The 18,042-nt window shown below is 33.9% G+C and overlaps 1 protein-coding gene across 1 annotated transcript in view; it reads left to right on the forward strand.

Annotated features, from left to right (window-relative positions):
• LOC102041026 (contactin-associated protein-like 4) overlaps nt 1-18,042 on the forward strand; it is a 205,932-nt gene that overhangs the window by 71,744 nt on the left and 116,146 nt on the right. The window contains 1 exon segment of the mRNA XM_031064606.1: nt 5,932-6,125. Coding sequence (XP_030920466.1) covers nt 5,932-6,125 — 194 coding nt within the window.

The raw sequence follows: 18,042 nt of genomic DNA on the forward strand, positions 1-18,042 counted from the left end.
ATGTTGTTCTTCACATCCTCAGAATGTTTAGCTTTGGGATTGATGTGTTAGGCTGGCCTCAGTGTCCTTTAACAACAAAAAGCCCCTCCTCTCCATATATAATCAATAAGTTTGGCAAATGTGGTAAAATTCAGGCTGTTTTATCTCCATAGGCAGAGAGAGCATCATGCTACATATCAAAGTCAAAAAATGAACAGCTGTCAAAAACGTGGTTGAAAATTACTATGCGGAAATTTTAAATGCAATGCTGTGACTGCAGAACTGGGTTCTGATCTAGCTGTCCTTCTCAGGCTTCTTCAATCTCTGTGGAAAAAAAAATAAATTCTGTGTCCTATGTTTCTTATTCATAGCTCAAGGTCCCTCATTTCTTCTCAGGTTTACTTGCCATAGTTTATCGCTGGTTTCAAATTTTGAGGCTGTTGTCTTTGTCTTTTATCACTGAAATATGGCTCAGAACAGCATTGCTGTGATAACTCCCACAGTCTTTCTGAAAAATATGCCAGGTTGTGATTTATGCTCTTTAGCATCTTTGGCTATTTAGATTCTTCTTGATAATTACTTTTCTTGTGTTTTGGTAGGCTATAAATGGGAATTTCTAATTGTGTGAACTCTGTGTCTTGAATTGCCTCATCCAAACATAGGAGAACTAAAATGAAAAAGACTGGGGGTTTATCACAACAGTATTGTTACTCTACACACCTTTTTAAGGGGCCAAGAGGATTATCACCTTCTAGCAATGCATCTACATAATTTATCAGATATTGCACCCCACTCCCCACCTCCATTATATGTCAATAAACTTAAGGAACAAAACCCTTGGACTGTTTATATAGGTGCACACCTAGATTTTTAATTCTCAGTTTGTGAAAGAGGATACCATTCGGCTTAAGAAATTAAATATTGTCATATTTTAGAGGTTTTGAATGCTGTAAACCAATTCATTTTTCATTTCACTAAAACCTTAGAAGACTAAGTTTTCAATTGCTTGCATGCAGAAAATCTGCTTTGTAATAAGTGCAGGCAAATTCATCCCTGCTGCAACTTTATTGACTTGAAATTAAAATCAGCTTCTGTTAAATGATCCATATGGGAAATACACAGTTTGATTAATCAAAGGAAAGCATCCTTTCTAATGTGTGTTAGTTTTAAACCTTAACTTTTGCTAATACAGGTCTCGCAATTATTGCAATTAATATGCAAAAGATTCACAGAATTTAAGAGGGGTGTAAGTGCTGATGCTGGCTAAATGGTCTAATGAACTGCATGTGAAGAAGCAGATGTCAAGGCATGTATGAGTGTGGACTGTTTCGTGGTTTACATAACAATACAGGTGATTGTAGTCATAGAGCCAGGTAAGCAAAAAGTGGGGTGCTGTTCACACAAAGGGGCAATCTTTAAGTCAATTTCTATGCTATGTAGTTTGGAGTTTTTAAAACGAAGCAAAAGTAGCTTGGCATCCTGATAACTACACAGAACAAGTTTGGAAAGCTTAAGCATCACCTAATAAATTTTCTGCCATCAGGGTTAAAAGTTTTTAACCTGATACAGCAATCCAAATCTGCTGTAGCTATACTCAGGTATTTTCTGCCCTAGATGTGAGGTTTTGGACCAAATCTTCAGTCATTTTGAGTTTTGTTCTCTTGCAGCTATTTGCTAACTTTGCTGAGGCTTTTTTTTTTTTCTATTTTCAATGTTAGTGATAATGTTATTGTCATCCCAGTGAAGCTAAGGAAATATGAAAGTAAAAGCTCTTTAAACACATATCCTAGCAGACAGGAACCAGGGTAATGAAATAATACCCATTCAGTGTTGTGATTTGTTTATATTGGTGGTCATGGAAAAGGACAGAGGATTTTTTAATCTCCAAAAGCAAGAAAGGTAGATAATAAAATTTAAACCACATATGACGAGCATAAAAATTGAATTCTAGAAATAGAATATCTAGAGGTATCTGAAGGAAAGTAAGTCTTCTGCTAGAATTTTAGTACATAAATCCAGGACAGATTTCAAGCTGCAGTCTTGTTTATAGTTTGGCAGTTGTAGTGATGAAGAAATTGCTGACTGAACTGATGAATGGTGCAACCTTGTATAACTCCCACAGAAGAGCACTGTGCATTGCTTGGAGTGAATGTGTGAGGAAACTCCAATATATTTCGCTTAACTGATTTGAAAATAAGTGTTATATTATTGTAGAAACAGAAATCAAGAATAACAGAATTTCACAGGCAAAATTTGAAATATGAAAGATGCATGATTACTTAGATTTTAAATCTAGCGCATTAGCCAATTTTAATACATTAAAAACATCAAAAACTTAGATTTTTTTCAATCATTTAATAATTAATTTACTGATTAATATAACATAAAATGAAGGAGGCTGTTTATCAGTTAGTATGTATAAGTGACTGATGGAAACTCTAAACTTTGCTTTAATTCTCCCAGTAACCATAGATCCTTCATTTACTTATGAGCCATCAAGTAAAACTGGCAAGTTCTTACTAAAATAGAATTCATGATCTGGAGACAGATCATGAATCTCTGTCTTACTAAAAGACAGAGATTCATGAGTTAAGAAAATGAGTTAGTATTTCAGAAAAAAATATTGCTAAATGTGTTCAGTAAACTAATGTACTTCAAAAAATTATGTCATGTGTACAAACATTTTTCCAACACTGGTATTTAAAAGAATATAGTAGGAATTATAAGTGAGATGAAAAGATTTTTTTGTATTACCTGTGTGTTCAACTTCAAGTCAGCATGTTCTTCATAAAAAGAAGGTGTGTAATGCTTGGGGTTTTTAACAGAAATAAAGAATGAATCCTGAATGCTTGGGCAGCTTGGATGTAGATTTTTGGTATATTGTATGCAAATCTCAATATTGGCTTAAAAAGTGGAAAAATCAAAAAGGTTAAAAGCCCCCTGAGATAAAGTTCAAATAAAGGAACTCTACATCCATATCTTCTCTCCTTTGAAAATTACTTTTCTGATTTGCTGTTTGTTTACAACAAAAGATGTTTCATCGGTTACTGTAGAACATAGGTTCAGATGTAGTTGAAGAAAATGTGCTTTGTATAAAAGACACTGATAAAAAAAGAGAGAAGAGAAATCAGGTGAAAACTTCAAAGTCAATAATTCAAGAACTTTAGAGATGACAAAATTATGTTTCTGTAAATCTTAGTCTCTCCTTGAGTGTTCCTACATTCTGGCACAGCCTTGTTTAATATACGTGGCATCTGCATCCCTGTGAGAAGCTTTTTAAGACCTCTCCAGATCTTCCCAGAAACACCCACACCATACAGCATGAAATCTGACAAACAAGATCCTTTTGACATCTGTTATGCAGATGACTTCTGTGCGTCACCATGCCCAAATACATTCAACAGCCAAAAGCGACTATGGTTTGGTACACACATTAATCTTGGTGCAAGGACAGGACACACTGTAAAGAATACTGGGTCAGAAGCTAACATGCTCTACTAGTGTTTCCTGCAGGACTGGGCAAACATTTCATATTTGTGATGTTTCAGGTGGCAGTCAGATACTGGGGGACCTGGCTGCTGGACAGACAGACGAAAGAACTCATGAAGAGCCTTTGACAGATGAAAGCATCATGTGAACCACTGTTGTGGTTTTTCAGGAAACATGTTGCAGCTTCTACCTGGTGGTCCAGACTGTGGCTTAATACAGGCTGTTGGAGATACCATGCTGCTTCTGCTCAGTGGTTATTCTTTATGGGCCTCATGTTTTATTGGTCAGTACAGGGCTAATAGATGACTTCTGGGACTGCATCTTTACTGTAATGCCTCAAATCAAACAGCCCTGACATCAGAACACTGTGTATCTGTGTCTCTTTCTCTTCTTTCTTTTCTGGATGTAGTGCAGCATGGCGAGGGGGTATAGACTACATGGTGACATGCCATTCTTCTAACTTTCATTACTTCATTCTGAATAAAGTACTGCAGTCACCAAGTGAAGGTGTTTTGTCTAGGAAGGAATTTACAAATTATGTACTCAGCACAGTCTGCCAGACTACTCCTGTTGTCTACAATTCAACCCCACCTTTCAAGTGGAAATGTTCAAAAATGTCACCAAACTTAGCATGTTGACACCTAATTCTAGGAAGGCTTTGGATAACGCAGCATGGCACAATGCTGTTGTGTCTGTAAATGTTCGTGCATGAACTGAGCTTTTGCAAGTTAAGGTGGCAGTTAAGTCTTATGTGGCGATGTCATAGATACAGTATATAATGTGAATGTTGACCACTCTGCCTGTGGGTGCAAGGACCCTTGTTTAACCTCCCATGCTGACTGTTCACAAAGTTTGCTTGTTTGATGCCACCACACTGTTCTGCACAGCCACTAAAGGATGGATTTATGTGGTCATAAGGAAAAGCTTTGGAAGCTGCTTGAGAGTAATTGAGATGCTGGCACTGAAATCACATATTTACATAAAATTCAAAATACTGATTTAGATAAAGAGAGAAAAAAATATACACAGTATTTAACTCCGTAGTTTTAATTCTGTTGCATTTTAATTAGCTCTTAAATGTGTGGACAAAGGAATTGTTACATATATGGGAGTTTATGTTTTTCTCTCAGTTCTTTCTGTACAACAGACCTCACTGTTTTGCAGTTTATGAATACCTATATAATTTCCCACCATTTTATTTTTAATTTTTATATTTAAGTAAAAATTCTTTTTTCTTTTTTTTTCTAGAGGAGGTAATGTTTAGAACTTGGCTTATGACTCTAAACAGAATTAAGCAACATGTAGTATTTAGCTATGAATTTTTCTACATCTTGAAGGCCATACAAGCATAAAATTGGATTGTAGCAGACTGATTGTTGTGGAAACTAGATATGTCTGTTCTGGTTCTGTGTATGCATGCTTTAAGAACTTTTCAAGGTGCCTCTTATATTGTGTTTTTCAGAGTTAGATCTGAATGTGTTCTTAAATAATGGGTATTTTTTTAATTTTTACTGCGCAATTCTCTGATAAAACTCAGCAGATGCTGTGTCTGAATACTTGCATATTTTGCAATGTATTTCTGTAAACCAGTGTTTATTTCTTATGAGATTGTTTGATACCTACCTTTGACCTTTTCCACCCAGCTTTACAGGAAAACTAGCATGATCTGAGTAAATAAAAGCAAACAAAGGAAGACAAAGGAACACTGAATTGATTTAATTTCTTCCTTTTAGTATGTTTCTGATTAGTTAAAATACTGGCGGGGTAGCTTTCCACTTTGGGCAAAATATTTTCTTTGCAGACAGGTGTACCTGTGCTTGAAACTGCAGGTATATCTCATACTCTTTTATCATTTTGCTTACAAATGTTTTGGTCATTTTAAGGAGCATGTGCACGTTTGCCATCTAACTGTGCTTTATTGTTTCATATGCAAATTTATATATCCAGGCCTCACAGAACATAGTCATGCAGAATCCTTGAGACAGGACCTCTGGAGATCTTCTAGTCTACATAAAAGGAAATTGAGATTTATAAAATAAAAAGAAAAAATTCAGATTTTTTTACTTGAAGAGTCTGTTTAGTAAAAATTACTCTGTAAAATTTATTGTAGAACTTCAAGACAGAGAAAAGTGTGTGAATCACTTCCTAATAATTTAGAATCGTTATATTTGGTTACCAATATCTAGTAATCTAGTATATATTTTCAGAATACTTGCAAAATAATATCAAAATAGTTTTGATGCAACTATAGCTTGAATTAGAATCTGAGAATCATCAAATATTTTGAGTTGGAAAGGACTTCTAGCAATCATGTAGTTTGAAAACTAGATGAAGAATGTTGGACATTTTTCATTAGATAATGTTGCTCAAATGAACGAAATTATTTTTATATAGTATATACAAGTTTTGTGCTAACTTGCTTATTTTTAGGAATATTTTTCACTGTTTTTTGTTCTTTTTAAGGTGCTGGTGGCTGGTCTCCATTTGTGTCCAATAAATATCAATGGCTTCAGATTGATCTTGGAGAAAGAACTGAGATTACTGCTGTTGCTACTCAAGGTGGTTATGGGAGCTCAGACTGGGTAACAAGCTACCTTCTGATGTTCAGTGACAGTGGACAGAATTGGAAGCAATATCGTCAAGAAGAAAGCATTTGGGTATGTTCTTTCAATAGTGAAAATTATGTTTCTGCAAAAGACTTAAAGGCGATTTACTGTGCATTGTTGCAAATCTAAGCAAAGCTGTAGAATATAAAGAACTACACTAAAAATGTTTAGACAATTAAATATACAAAGCAATTTAGCTCTTGAAAAGATGAAAGACAGTAAAAAGCAAACAAACATCAAAAACCTAGCCATAGAAGTACTCCATTAACACATAAGGAATTATTCTGAGGATTAGAAATGTACTACAAAATTTCTTTTGTCTTACTATGTATGGCAAACTTCTTTTCCCAAAAGTATTGATCCCATTGCATGAAACTTGGCTTTTAGTTAGAGTTAAAAAACAAAACAAAACACTTCTTTTATTTTTTGTGCATTTTTTGTGCATAAAAACATTTAAACTTATTGTAAGAATAAAATGAAACAACCAAACAAATTAAAATCTTAGCAAGTAAATCCCAGTCCATTTACAAAAAATAAATAAATTAAGCAAATATTTTGGTCAGTTTTGGTCATTGAATTCAGAGCCTAGTTTCTGATGTTGTAACCTGCTTATCTCTGACTAATTTTGTAAATATTAACGATAATTAATAAACCATTAATAAGATAATAATTTTCTTTTTTGCATGAATATAAATGAGAGCAAAGGATACAACATCTGAGAGATTATGTCCAAAAGATTATGAGAAAGTGGATTATATAGATTTAGAAAAGAGTTGCATCTTTCCTTGATCCCCAATAATTGGCAGCTTGGACTAGAGGAAGAATATTGGAACTTATGTTATTGTAGCCTGTCAAGTGAATTCTGTTCTCCATGCATAGAGCTGATTAATTTCTAAATTTTTCTAAGCCTTAGACTTCACTTATTTCTTGGTGCAGTTAAACATTATGTTAAAATGTATTTCATTTTATGCATTTTGATTTTGTTGACTTTTAATTCAAAATGTTCTTGTCACTCTTACTGTCAAAACCCGTCTATGGTATAATGAGATTATGCAGTGTTTTACTTGTTGCATAATTATCCTTCTTTTTAAATTTGCTACATACTTCTGCTTCAGATTGTGTTTTCATAACAAAGAGAAATAAATGAGTTTCTAATCCATATGGCTGTGGGGAGTAAGTAAATCAATCAATTTTCCAAATGTTAAATAAGCATAAGCTGCTACAATATTGTTTTTGATCATCTTAAGACAGACTGACAAAACATATCTGAGCGGTAGGGCAGCTTGGTCTCTAACATGACTGCTCTTTTGAAATCTGATGCTGGTATTGCAAACAGTGATGCAGATTGTTATTTTTTGAATATTGCCACCAGTAAAATATCAAATGAAAGTTAAGAAAAATATCTAAATGCTGATGCAGACATTGGATAAAGGAGGTTGTTAGATCTATAGTAGTGAAAAAGTGAAGCTTCAATTCCATCATCTCAAACTTAATAAAAAATGATTATTTTAATAGTTGCAATGCAGATTGAAGGTATGGCTTGCAGGCAGTAATGAATAATTCAAGAATGCAAACCATCAAATTCAGGGCAGTCTATTGATCTTTTTTATGCATCTTTATTTAGGAGTTCTGCTTCTAGGGGAATATATTTTCTCTTTTCTAAACTAATACACAGATGTAGTCTCAAAGTGAAACTCTTAAATCCCTATTTATTTTATAGATTTTCTCTGACTGTTATCTCTTTATGCTGACTTCTTAAATGACATGCTCAAGTTCATTAAGGCAAGAACCTCTAACATTTTATAAAATCTACTGTGTTGCTGTGTTATTTCTATCCTATGTTTAACTGAGTCATTGGCCTGTTACAAGGCTACTGAACAGAGGTGACATTTAGGGTTTTCGTAATACTACTCTGCATTAGAATGATGGAAGTTGTCCAATTCTGAGGGCCCTGGGTTGAAATCTTCGCTAGACAAAAGAATTTTTACTTCATAACCACTTTTTGTAGACTTAAGTAGAGATAATCTCTTGTCTGCAAATTCACTGCTTCCTAATTTCTATATATCTTTTCAGAAAATCATTTTGAAATGTCTTTATTTCCTTATGGCTTATCTTAAGGTTCTGAAGCTCCTGTCACTGTGCAGCTATAACAGCTTTTTCATCCTCTGTAAAAATTTTATAACAGCTGAGGTGAAAGAATATTGTCTACACATCTGCAAATTATCTAGTTATCAAAACTCTCAATAGTCTGGGAAGTGGGTAGTTTTTTCCAAGGATGGCTCCTCTGACCATAGGTATCTTGCTTAGGTTGAAATAAACCATGTTTCGCCTTCCTTTGCCTATAAAACTTCATTGTGTGTTAATGCTGAATTTGGATGTAAAAATTCTGATGTTAGGTGAGATTTTCCTCTGTCCCTTTTCTGCTGCTAATCATTAAATATTTGTTTTGACTTTTCTGTATATTGGGAATTGGTTTAGAAGGGATCATGGTGACTAGTGTTTACTCCTGCAATATATTTTGCTCTCAAGTGTTCTCTTTTTTTGTTGTACTAAGTCCTAAATGTATGCCTTACTTGCTGTCTCTTAACTGGAGGAAGTCTGTATTTTATGTGGATTTTATTTATTGCTTAAAGTAGTTTAATTACTAGAGGAGTTTTTGAAAGACCAACTCCATTATTTTTAATTCCTAGGACTCCTGTCACTATAGATAAAGTATTGTTAAGTATTTTTAGCCATATGTTCTACAGTAGAATTTTTCTTATTTCAACCATATATTTTGATTTCTGTTCTCAGTGATACTACTGTCACTGTCTTTTTAAAGTTAACTGTAAGTATTTTCTGCCCTCTTCTTGGTATTTATGGTAAGATTTTTTCAGTCAGACCTTAATAGAATCAATATTTTTATCTATTTTAGTAATTGATACAGTTCCAGTCAAGATATAATTCTCAAGTGAATTAGTTGTTTTAGTGGTAAAACACAGGTTTTTGCACAGAAATAATTCCCTTTGATAATGATCAGTTGAATTTTGGAAAGAAATTAATTCAACTCAATATTATATTTTCTTTAATTTTACCATAAATATGGAAGTCTTTGAACGACACATGCTGTGCCCTTTTATATTCAATCTTTTTATTGTGTTCCTATTCATTAGGATGTAGTTTCAGATGCAGTAGAGTTCAAACTCCCAAACCCAATCTTTTGCCCTGTTCTTTTTTTACCTTTAAAATGAACAGAGGTCTCAAATCTCTTTGTGTATTTTCAGATTTTTTTCTCTAGAAATGATTATTCTTTTCACTTTTCTTCTGTCAGACAGACATCAGGTGGTATACAGTAAAACATCATAAAAATATATGTTAAGTTTTGCTCAAGAAGTGCTAGGAGATATTGTGTCTGTAAATACAACCTTTATTAGAGGTATTGCTATATTCATTTGTCCTCTTGATTTGTATTTGTATTCTTCCTCGTAAAGAATTAGTTTATATCATAAATATCATATCATCCATCACTTGTATTTTGGTTGTGAAGAATCTCCTATTGTAATTTTATTTATCTATTTGGGGCTGTGTATACTGATCATTTCAACTAGTATAATTTCTGGGTTTAGCTAAATTCATAGTTTTGTATCACAAGAGTTTTTGTGCTGTACTCTCTCCTTGATATTACTAATGGCTCATCTTTTAAAAGGAGAGTAATAAGATAAAGAGATTAAAGGGGAGAAGTTAAGAAGGGGAAGAAGCATAGCAATTCACAGTTTGAATAACAAGTTTTCAATGGTTGACAATTTCAGTGAAAACATGAGTCATCTAACTCATGGAGAAAAGCATCTCAATGTTATTCATTAGCAGGAGTTTTGAGGAGCAAAATAAGTGCAATTCCTCTTTGATTTAATGTTGACTATTTCTTCTCTGACACACCTTTGGAAATACACATATATTCAGCCTTCAGTTTGTGGGTTTTATTTTTTTTTCCCTGTGAGAATAGTGATTTATCCGTTCCATAGCTGGAATTGAGTTTTCATTTTTATTTGTTTTGAGTCTTCCCTTTAAAAATTATTTCCAAGGAGAGAAATTAAAACTAATAGACAAAAATAGCTAAAATGTGGGGAAATTATGACTACTTTAATAAATTCTCTTTTAGAAGACAAATTTGTTTATATCTGTTTATTTTTGTACATACATTTAGGTTCTGAGGTCTACTGGTTGTTTAATTAAACGTAGCTGAAGTTAAAACTGTAAGTTTGTTTTATCGTAATATCTGCAACCCTGTGAATTTGTACAGAAGTATTTTCAAGGTAACAGTTAATATTCTAATGGTATGTAGCATAATTTTATGGATGGTGAAGAATTAATTACTTAGGCATTGCTACACATATTCACAGCTTTCTTTTTAAAGGAGTTGGGGCTTTTTATTTTATTGGCGACTTCTCACGGTGTAAAACAGCTCACAATTATGCAAAGTTGCAGGTTAAGAAATACTAAATCACAAATATTCTGTGATATTCACATTGTAAGTTTAGAGAATGCACAACAGAATAACTGTTTTGTTAAAGCTGGTGACTCTTAGACTCAGTGATTCATGTTTGCTATGATCCTCTTCCTTAGAGAGCAGAGTCATAATTCTTGATCACAATTTGCTTCACTTTAGTAGCAAAAGACTGCTACTTTTATATATGCTACTTTTTTGGATTTCTGCTAATTACTTTTTGAACCCAGAAGGTTTTTCTGTTGTTTCCTTCTTCAAGCCAAGTCATAGATAATTTCAATGGGTACTCTATTGCTATATTTTCCATAGGTACAGTTTTGGAGTATTGTGACTTCAGACTGCCTGACACTTCTTTTGTTAGTCACAGGAAAGAGAGAAACCTCTTTATCTATGAATTAAAGTAGAGCATATAGTAATGACCCCCATGGGGGACCCACACTGGACCCTAGAGTAGCTGAAGGACTGCAGTCCGTGGAAAGGACACATGCTGCAGTACAGAAGAGTGTGAGGAGTCTCCCCCTTAGAGAGGAAATGTATGACAGAAACCACTTCTCATGGAAAGTATACCTGCCCATGGCAGGGGTGTTTGGACTAGGAGATCTTTAAGATCTGGCCAACCAACTGGCTCCAGTCAGTTAATCCAGCCTGTCTGGATCCCTCTATAGAGTTTTCTACCCTGCAGCATATCAATACATCTGCTCAGCTTGGTGTTGTCTGTGAGCTGATTGAGGGAGCATTTGATGGTTTTTGTTTTGGCTGGGGAAAGATGTAGGGGAATGCAGGAAGAGGCAGGAAAAAAACAAAGGAGGAGAATATGCTTAACTCGAAGTATAAAAGGATCTTCAAGGGAAATATGAAAAATAAAGTATGAAGAAAGTAATACAAGGAGTCTTGGGTGGAATAATACAGGCAGAGGACTACTGTTGAATGCCTTTGTGAAATTGTTTGCATGCATAAACTTCCACTTATGAGACATTTTAATATTTATTTAAGACATTTAAAACATAAAATTTCTGAACTTACCCTATGAGCTTTTGCATTTCTCCATCTACTTCTATTTCAAAAGCACTCTGACCGCAGTGCTATTTTTAGATACTTAAATGGCAATCTAATAAGGCTAATTTTGCAGTCACAATGATTAATGTACTGTATAAAATATGTTATATTAGGTGAAAAGATGAATGCATGCATCAAGGTTAACCTGTCCCAGAATATTTAAGATAAGTTAAAAGGAAGGAAAAAAAGATAGAAACATCAGCAAAAAATGTAGTGCCTTAAATAAAACCTATATAATTTTTGTGGGTAAATATTAAAGGAATTGTTGATGCCCAAATCAGTAAAATATATATTGACACTATGTATAATACGGCAGACCATATTGTGGAAAAAAAAAACTAGACACGCACTGATTTAAAAAACCTGTATTTAACCAAGGACAGCAAGATATCTTGAAAATATGCAAATCCAGAAGCATGCAGAAGTAAATACCCTCTAGATTCAGACATTCACAAGTTATTTTAAATGTGTGTGTTAATGTTGCAGTCATTAAATTAGCAGCAGCTTTGGGAAACAAATGTAAATGTGTTGGGATGATACTTTTTTATTTTAAAGATTTCCGCTATGCAAACTATTAACTGTGTACCAAAATTGGTTTCTGGGACTGATCTTGATCAGGACTTTTTTCCAGACAGTTTCCAGCTGCATCATAAGCAATAGCAAAGCAGCTACAACTTTCTATATTTGGGTACTTCAAGAGAAACAACAACCATTGGGTTCTTTGCTTCTGGCTTTTCTGCATGTTTAGTTAGTGAGTTTGCACTATAAATGAGTTTGCACTTCTAAGATACAGAAATCCTGTGAATGACAGTGCTATTATCTTGAGTTGTTTTTGTAAGTTAAAAATAATGCTTTTTTCATTAATGTAATTATTTTCTTTAGATCTCTGATAATCTGTACTATAAACATATTATCTCTACTCTAAATATATTGATGCTAGTACATCATTTCTCCATTAAAATAATTCACTCTGGTATATGATGAATTATTTTGTATTGCCTTTGCCTATTGGTTATCTTAATAACATTGTAATATTCATACATGCGTGGAAAATGCCATAGCAAGCATTAGAACTAAAAAAAAAAAAAAAAATAGTTTTTTGTCTCTTCTCTCAGGTGTTGGCTGCTCTAGAGTGATACTGCACTGATCCCTATCATTCTCATTCTAATATGAGAAGCTTGTGCTTGAACACATATGCCTGCCTGAAAATGACTTATGATGGATGAAGAAAATTGTGCTATGGCTGGGAAAATATTGTCCCTATTTTCTGCAACAGACAGATTGTGTGCTTGAAGAAATCAAGCTGCCTTTGAAGAAAGCATTTCATCTTTATAATCAGAACAGAGTGTGTTCAGTTTGCTCAAGGCTTATTGAGCAACTAAGTAGTGGCACATATTCAGCTTCTCTCCTGTTTATTCCAGCCACCCTCCTTAAAGAGAGCAAAAATACTTTCAGAAATGGACTTCAGACCTAATTTGAAGAATGTCTCTGTCATACACGGATTTGTTTTATGCCTAGTATAATACCTGAGGTTTGAATTTAACAAGGTGAAATAACCGATTTTTTATAAAAACTTCGGCCACTGAACTTCAGAGAAAACCTCAAATTATTTTGAGTATATAATATCTTAACCCTGGTATTGGGATGGTCATGCCATTTTAATAGTTTATGAGTTATTTTAATAATATATCATGTCTACAGCATAGTAATATTTAAATTGTTTTCACATTTCCAGTTTAGACACTTAAATTTCCTTTACAAAACTTTTTATGCATTGAAACTAAAGTCCTAAAAGTGGAAAAAGGAATTTGGAGATCTAAGTGTTTCTTGAACTTGGCAGCTCCGACATATGCTTAGATGCCCAATTTCCTATTTTAACTTATATGAATCTGATTTTTGTCAGTAGCATTTCAGTGTATTCCATCTAATTTTCATCTGTTACTGCTCTTTCTTCATATTTGCATTTCTGTAAAACAGATGCCATGGCTAGTAATCTTCTTCTCTTACATGACTGAATGACAGTTTTCAGGCTACTGAGGAATTAAGATCTGCCTTTATTCTTTTGTAGTTGTTCTGTTTCATAAACTCATGCCTTAGCATTCACTGGAAACCTAGATAACCTCTGCTTCACAATTTGTTTATGTAGTAAAGGTTGTACATAATGGGTAAGAATTATCTTCTGAACACTTTTAGAATGCAGAGATTTTTGGAGAAATTTGAAATCTATTTCCAAAGTATTTTTCTTAATGGGCAAATGCAGTTTAAATGTAGGGTGAATCACAGAGTGGTTAGGGTTAGACAGGACCTCTGGAGATCATCTAGTCCAACATCACTGCTAAAGCAGAATCAGCTAGAACAGGTTGCACAGAATCATATCTAGGTGGATTTTGGGTGTCTCCAGAGAAGGAGCCTCCACAGCCTCTCAGGGCAACGTGTTTTAGTGCTCTTGCTTACAGAGGTCTGTGGTCCCTGAGGCCTAGCTTTAGCAGTAAAGACTAAACTCAAAAAGCCATTTAGTATCCCCTCCTTCTCTGTGTCCTTTGTAGGATATGTACAACATTCTGCATCAGACCCACATTTCCCCTAATCTTCCTTTTACTACCAATGTCCTTGAAATCCCTTTTATTCCAAATAGACCTTAGCCTAGATTTAATTCCAAATAGACCTTAGCCTTCCTTGTGACCTTCCTGCACACTGTAAAAATGAAATCTTTTTGTTTAAGACAGACATATACACAAATAGATCATTTTTGAGATAGTGAATACAATTTTTGTTCCTTTTTGAAGTAAAATGTTCATATACCTTTTAGTGTAAATATCTTATTTTATCAATGTCACCTTCAAATGATACCAACCTGACCAGTATCTTGGTAAAAACTTAACTGTGCATATTTTTTTAGCTGTCTAAGAGTCCATGTGATCATCATATCTTCATAGTGTTGGTAATGGCACAGAATTTACTAAAGTTTTACAAGCTTGTACTTTATATATTTTTGATTATTGGAAACTTGAATCATGTAAGGACAAACAAGGTTAGTAATTTGTATATCAATAATGTGTACTTTCTTGTTTCAATATTTTAGTGCCTTTCCATAAATGGAGAGGAATGTTATTCCTCTACTGGACATGTACTTAAATCTTAGGATCTTGCATTTTTATGCTGAATAAGGAATAGATTTTAGGAATAGGTGTTTAACCCATTTAAATCTACATTTTCTGCTGCCAGACAGTGACATTTGCCACCACTTGTTTTAAAGGTCATTGGTAAGTAGTTTTGAATTAACTTTATTATATATTTCTTCCCTTGTATAAAACTTGCTAGACTTAAATTGTGGAAGGAATATTTCAGTGTGCTTTAAATAAGTGATTCAACAACTATAGCAGTACTATTCATATCTAATAAAGATTTCTGTGTAGTCAGATCTATACTTGGAAAACTCAGTGAATACCTTATTCTTTCCCACTTCTTAAATTGCCTTATTTTTTCAAGGTTAAATAGCCCTAATTAAAATACCAATGGAAAGAACTGCCTTAATGTTCCTCAAGGACCCCCTTCCTCTACTTTTCTATATAGTTATCTGTGAATATGCTAGCTAGAATTCATGGGTTTTTTATCTTCAGATCTGAGTCAAACTATCAGAAAAGTTTAATGAAATATACTAATTTACAGCATTTAACTTATTTTAAGCAAAAGCGTGTCCTTTATCAAAAGTTCTTATTTCCTATATATGCTTATTTATCTGTAAGTTTTCAGCAGATTTCCTAGTGGGAAGTTCACATCTTTGAACAGGAATTGAGCATAGAGACTTTTTTGGGTAGATTTCATTAACTTCCATAATTTTCTATTAAAAAAAAAATGAATTTTATTTTTACCTGCTAGTTAAAGTTTTATTTGGGTTAGTAGACAGGTCATGAATTCTCTATGTTTGTCAGTCCTGCTATCACATTCTATGTTGTAAAAGACATCAGAGAATTTCTTATGGGATTCCATGGCATTTACAATAATTTTATTTTTTTAAATAGCTGGCTGTGCAGCTTTTTCCTATAATCACAACATTCATTATTATTTTTTAGTGTTTCTGGCAGGAATATTTGGGGAAAAAGGATAGAAGCCCTTAACTAAGGGCTTAGCACAAGTACCTACAACCACCTGATAGAGATCAGGATATTATGCAGTTAAGTTACTACGTTCTTAAGGGAATTTTAAGAACTAGGTGGTGTTAGTGCCTAGTCATAGATACAAACTGGAGTCAGCATGGAATTTTTTTTTCAAATTTGTGAGCTATTATTTTAGGCTTTATTCTCTAGCAGACTAGTGATTGGAAAATAAAAAAAGAGTGGAAAAGTATTTTTTAGCTTTTATGCATGGTTTTGCTGACTTAACTGATTATTTTGCCTCAAAGAGACATAGCTATCTATATTAGCCTTGGCATGGCAAGTTTTAACAGCTCTATCAGTTACTTTTATGAATCTGTTTATCATAGTCAAACATACACTATATTACTCTTTCAAACAACTCCATCATTCAAAACTTAAAATGCATTATTCACCTCCAGTCAGAAATATTCGGGCATTTATTCCTGTTCATAGCCATTAACCATAACATTTCAGTCTTTCAGTCTCTCACAATTCAAATATGTAATGAAAAATAACCTTGAAGATTTTAATCAGTGAAATGCAAAATTTATCAGATATATCTAAAAGAGTTTTAGCATTCAGCATATCCTCAGTTGTTGCTACTTATGCTTTAATACTTGTTTGGTCTTAGTGTTTGTTGCTGTTGGTGGAGAGAAAAAAAGTACAAAGGTCAGGCTTTACCTCTGATCCCTAGGAAAATACACAATAGCTTGTTTTGAGATGTGAGAGAAAGTAAAAACTTACTGTCCTTCAAACTCTTTGTATCTTTTGTGGTTTTTTTTTTCCCTTCTGGGCCAACAAATCTCCAAAAGCACACAGAAGTTTTATAAAGCTAAAGAATACCATTAAGACACAAGAAGAGTATTATTAAGCCACAGTAGTCTTAGCCACTACTTATCATCATACCAATGTCTTCTTAAGGAAAATTGTCCAGTGCAATTTTTTGTCATGATTTTAATTAATTGATTTTGTATAGGCTAATTAAGTGGTGAGTTTATGTGATGACTTTATGAGAATGTGCTTGCTGCAAAGTTATGACCAGGTTAAGACTCTGAAGTAATTTGAATTTTAAAATGAGAGACCCAAAGACGGGCTTTACTTAATGCAGGGAAAGGACTGAAATTTAAAGTAACTAACAAGTTGGGCAGGATTTTATTTCTTAATTCTGATGTATTTTGTATATATTCAGTGTATTAATTATCCCTGAATGCACATGTTTTCTTCAGGTTTTGCTTTTCAAAGGCTGAGACTAGGTTTCAGAGGGCTATCACACTCATGCAAGCTGACTGTGAGAAAATTTGGGATATCCCACTAGAAAATTCACCCATTTAAACTCTTCTTCATATCTTAATTTTGTTGTGGTATATAGACTGAGATATATAGCAGATGAGAGATGAGGAGTTGCATATCTGGAGTTTTAAATTAATCTGTAAAACTGTGCAGCTTGATTTAACACATGAATTTATGATTAGATTGGTCTTGTGATGTCTTCATTAACTAGGTTCTCTTAGTTGTTATTTTAGGGTACTGGAAGATTAGGAAAGGAAGTGGTCAATTTTGTTGTTTTATGGGGATTCCTTTTTCCTGTTACATGTCAGAGATTTTTCTTTCTGCATAATTTCCTTCTCTGCTTTAGCTTATGGAGTTGTCAAAGGTCTATTTCGAATTTGAACAGGTGTGATGTTCCACTCAGGGCAGTTTGAGTTGTAGAAAGAGGGATTTGTGGTGATCTCAACAGCAAAGCTTTCCCTTTCTCCTTTGCATTGCTGAAAATTGCAAGCATTTTGGTTTCTCCTTCTGGCTGTCCATCAATCTTCATCACATTCTGGCACAGAGTGGGTGGTGAGAGTTGAAACAGTTTCAGATTCAGGACAGCAGTTTTATCCTTAACGTTTCTCAGACTGAAAAAATTGTTATCATAAACTCAATTGTCCCACAATCTTATTGTTCATCAACAGTAGAGCAGTAAAAACTGAAATTAGCAAACCTGTGAAGTGAAAATTTATATCAAATCTTACCAGGGTCTGAAACATTGTCTTCATCCACCTATGTGTCTCTTTGTTTCTCCTGTTACAACACTCTTAAATTAGACTTAGTGGAATGCCTAACGATGGCAATCTTGAATCTGGGACAGAATAACAGTATTTCCCAGAAAATATTACTGTTCCTGAAGATACCTGTGAAGTAATATAGGCAAGTCACATACTTTTACATGGTGTCTTGGTTTGAAGGGCAGGCTTCCGCTCTGCTGTGAAGATGGGAACCTCCCTTGGAATGGGGAATATGACGCTCT

Source organism: Geospiza fortis, unplaced genomic scaffold, assembly GCF_000277835.1.
Source record: "Geospiza fortis unplaced genomic scaffold, GeoFor_1.0 scaffold1105, whole genome shotgun sequence".
NCBI lineage: Eukaryota > Metazoa > Chordata > Aves > Passeriformes > Thraupidae > Geospiza > Geospiza fortis.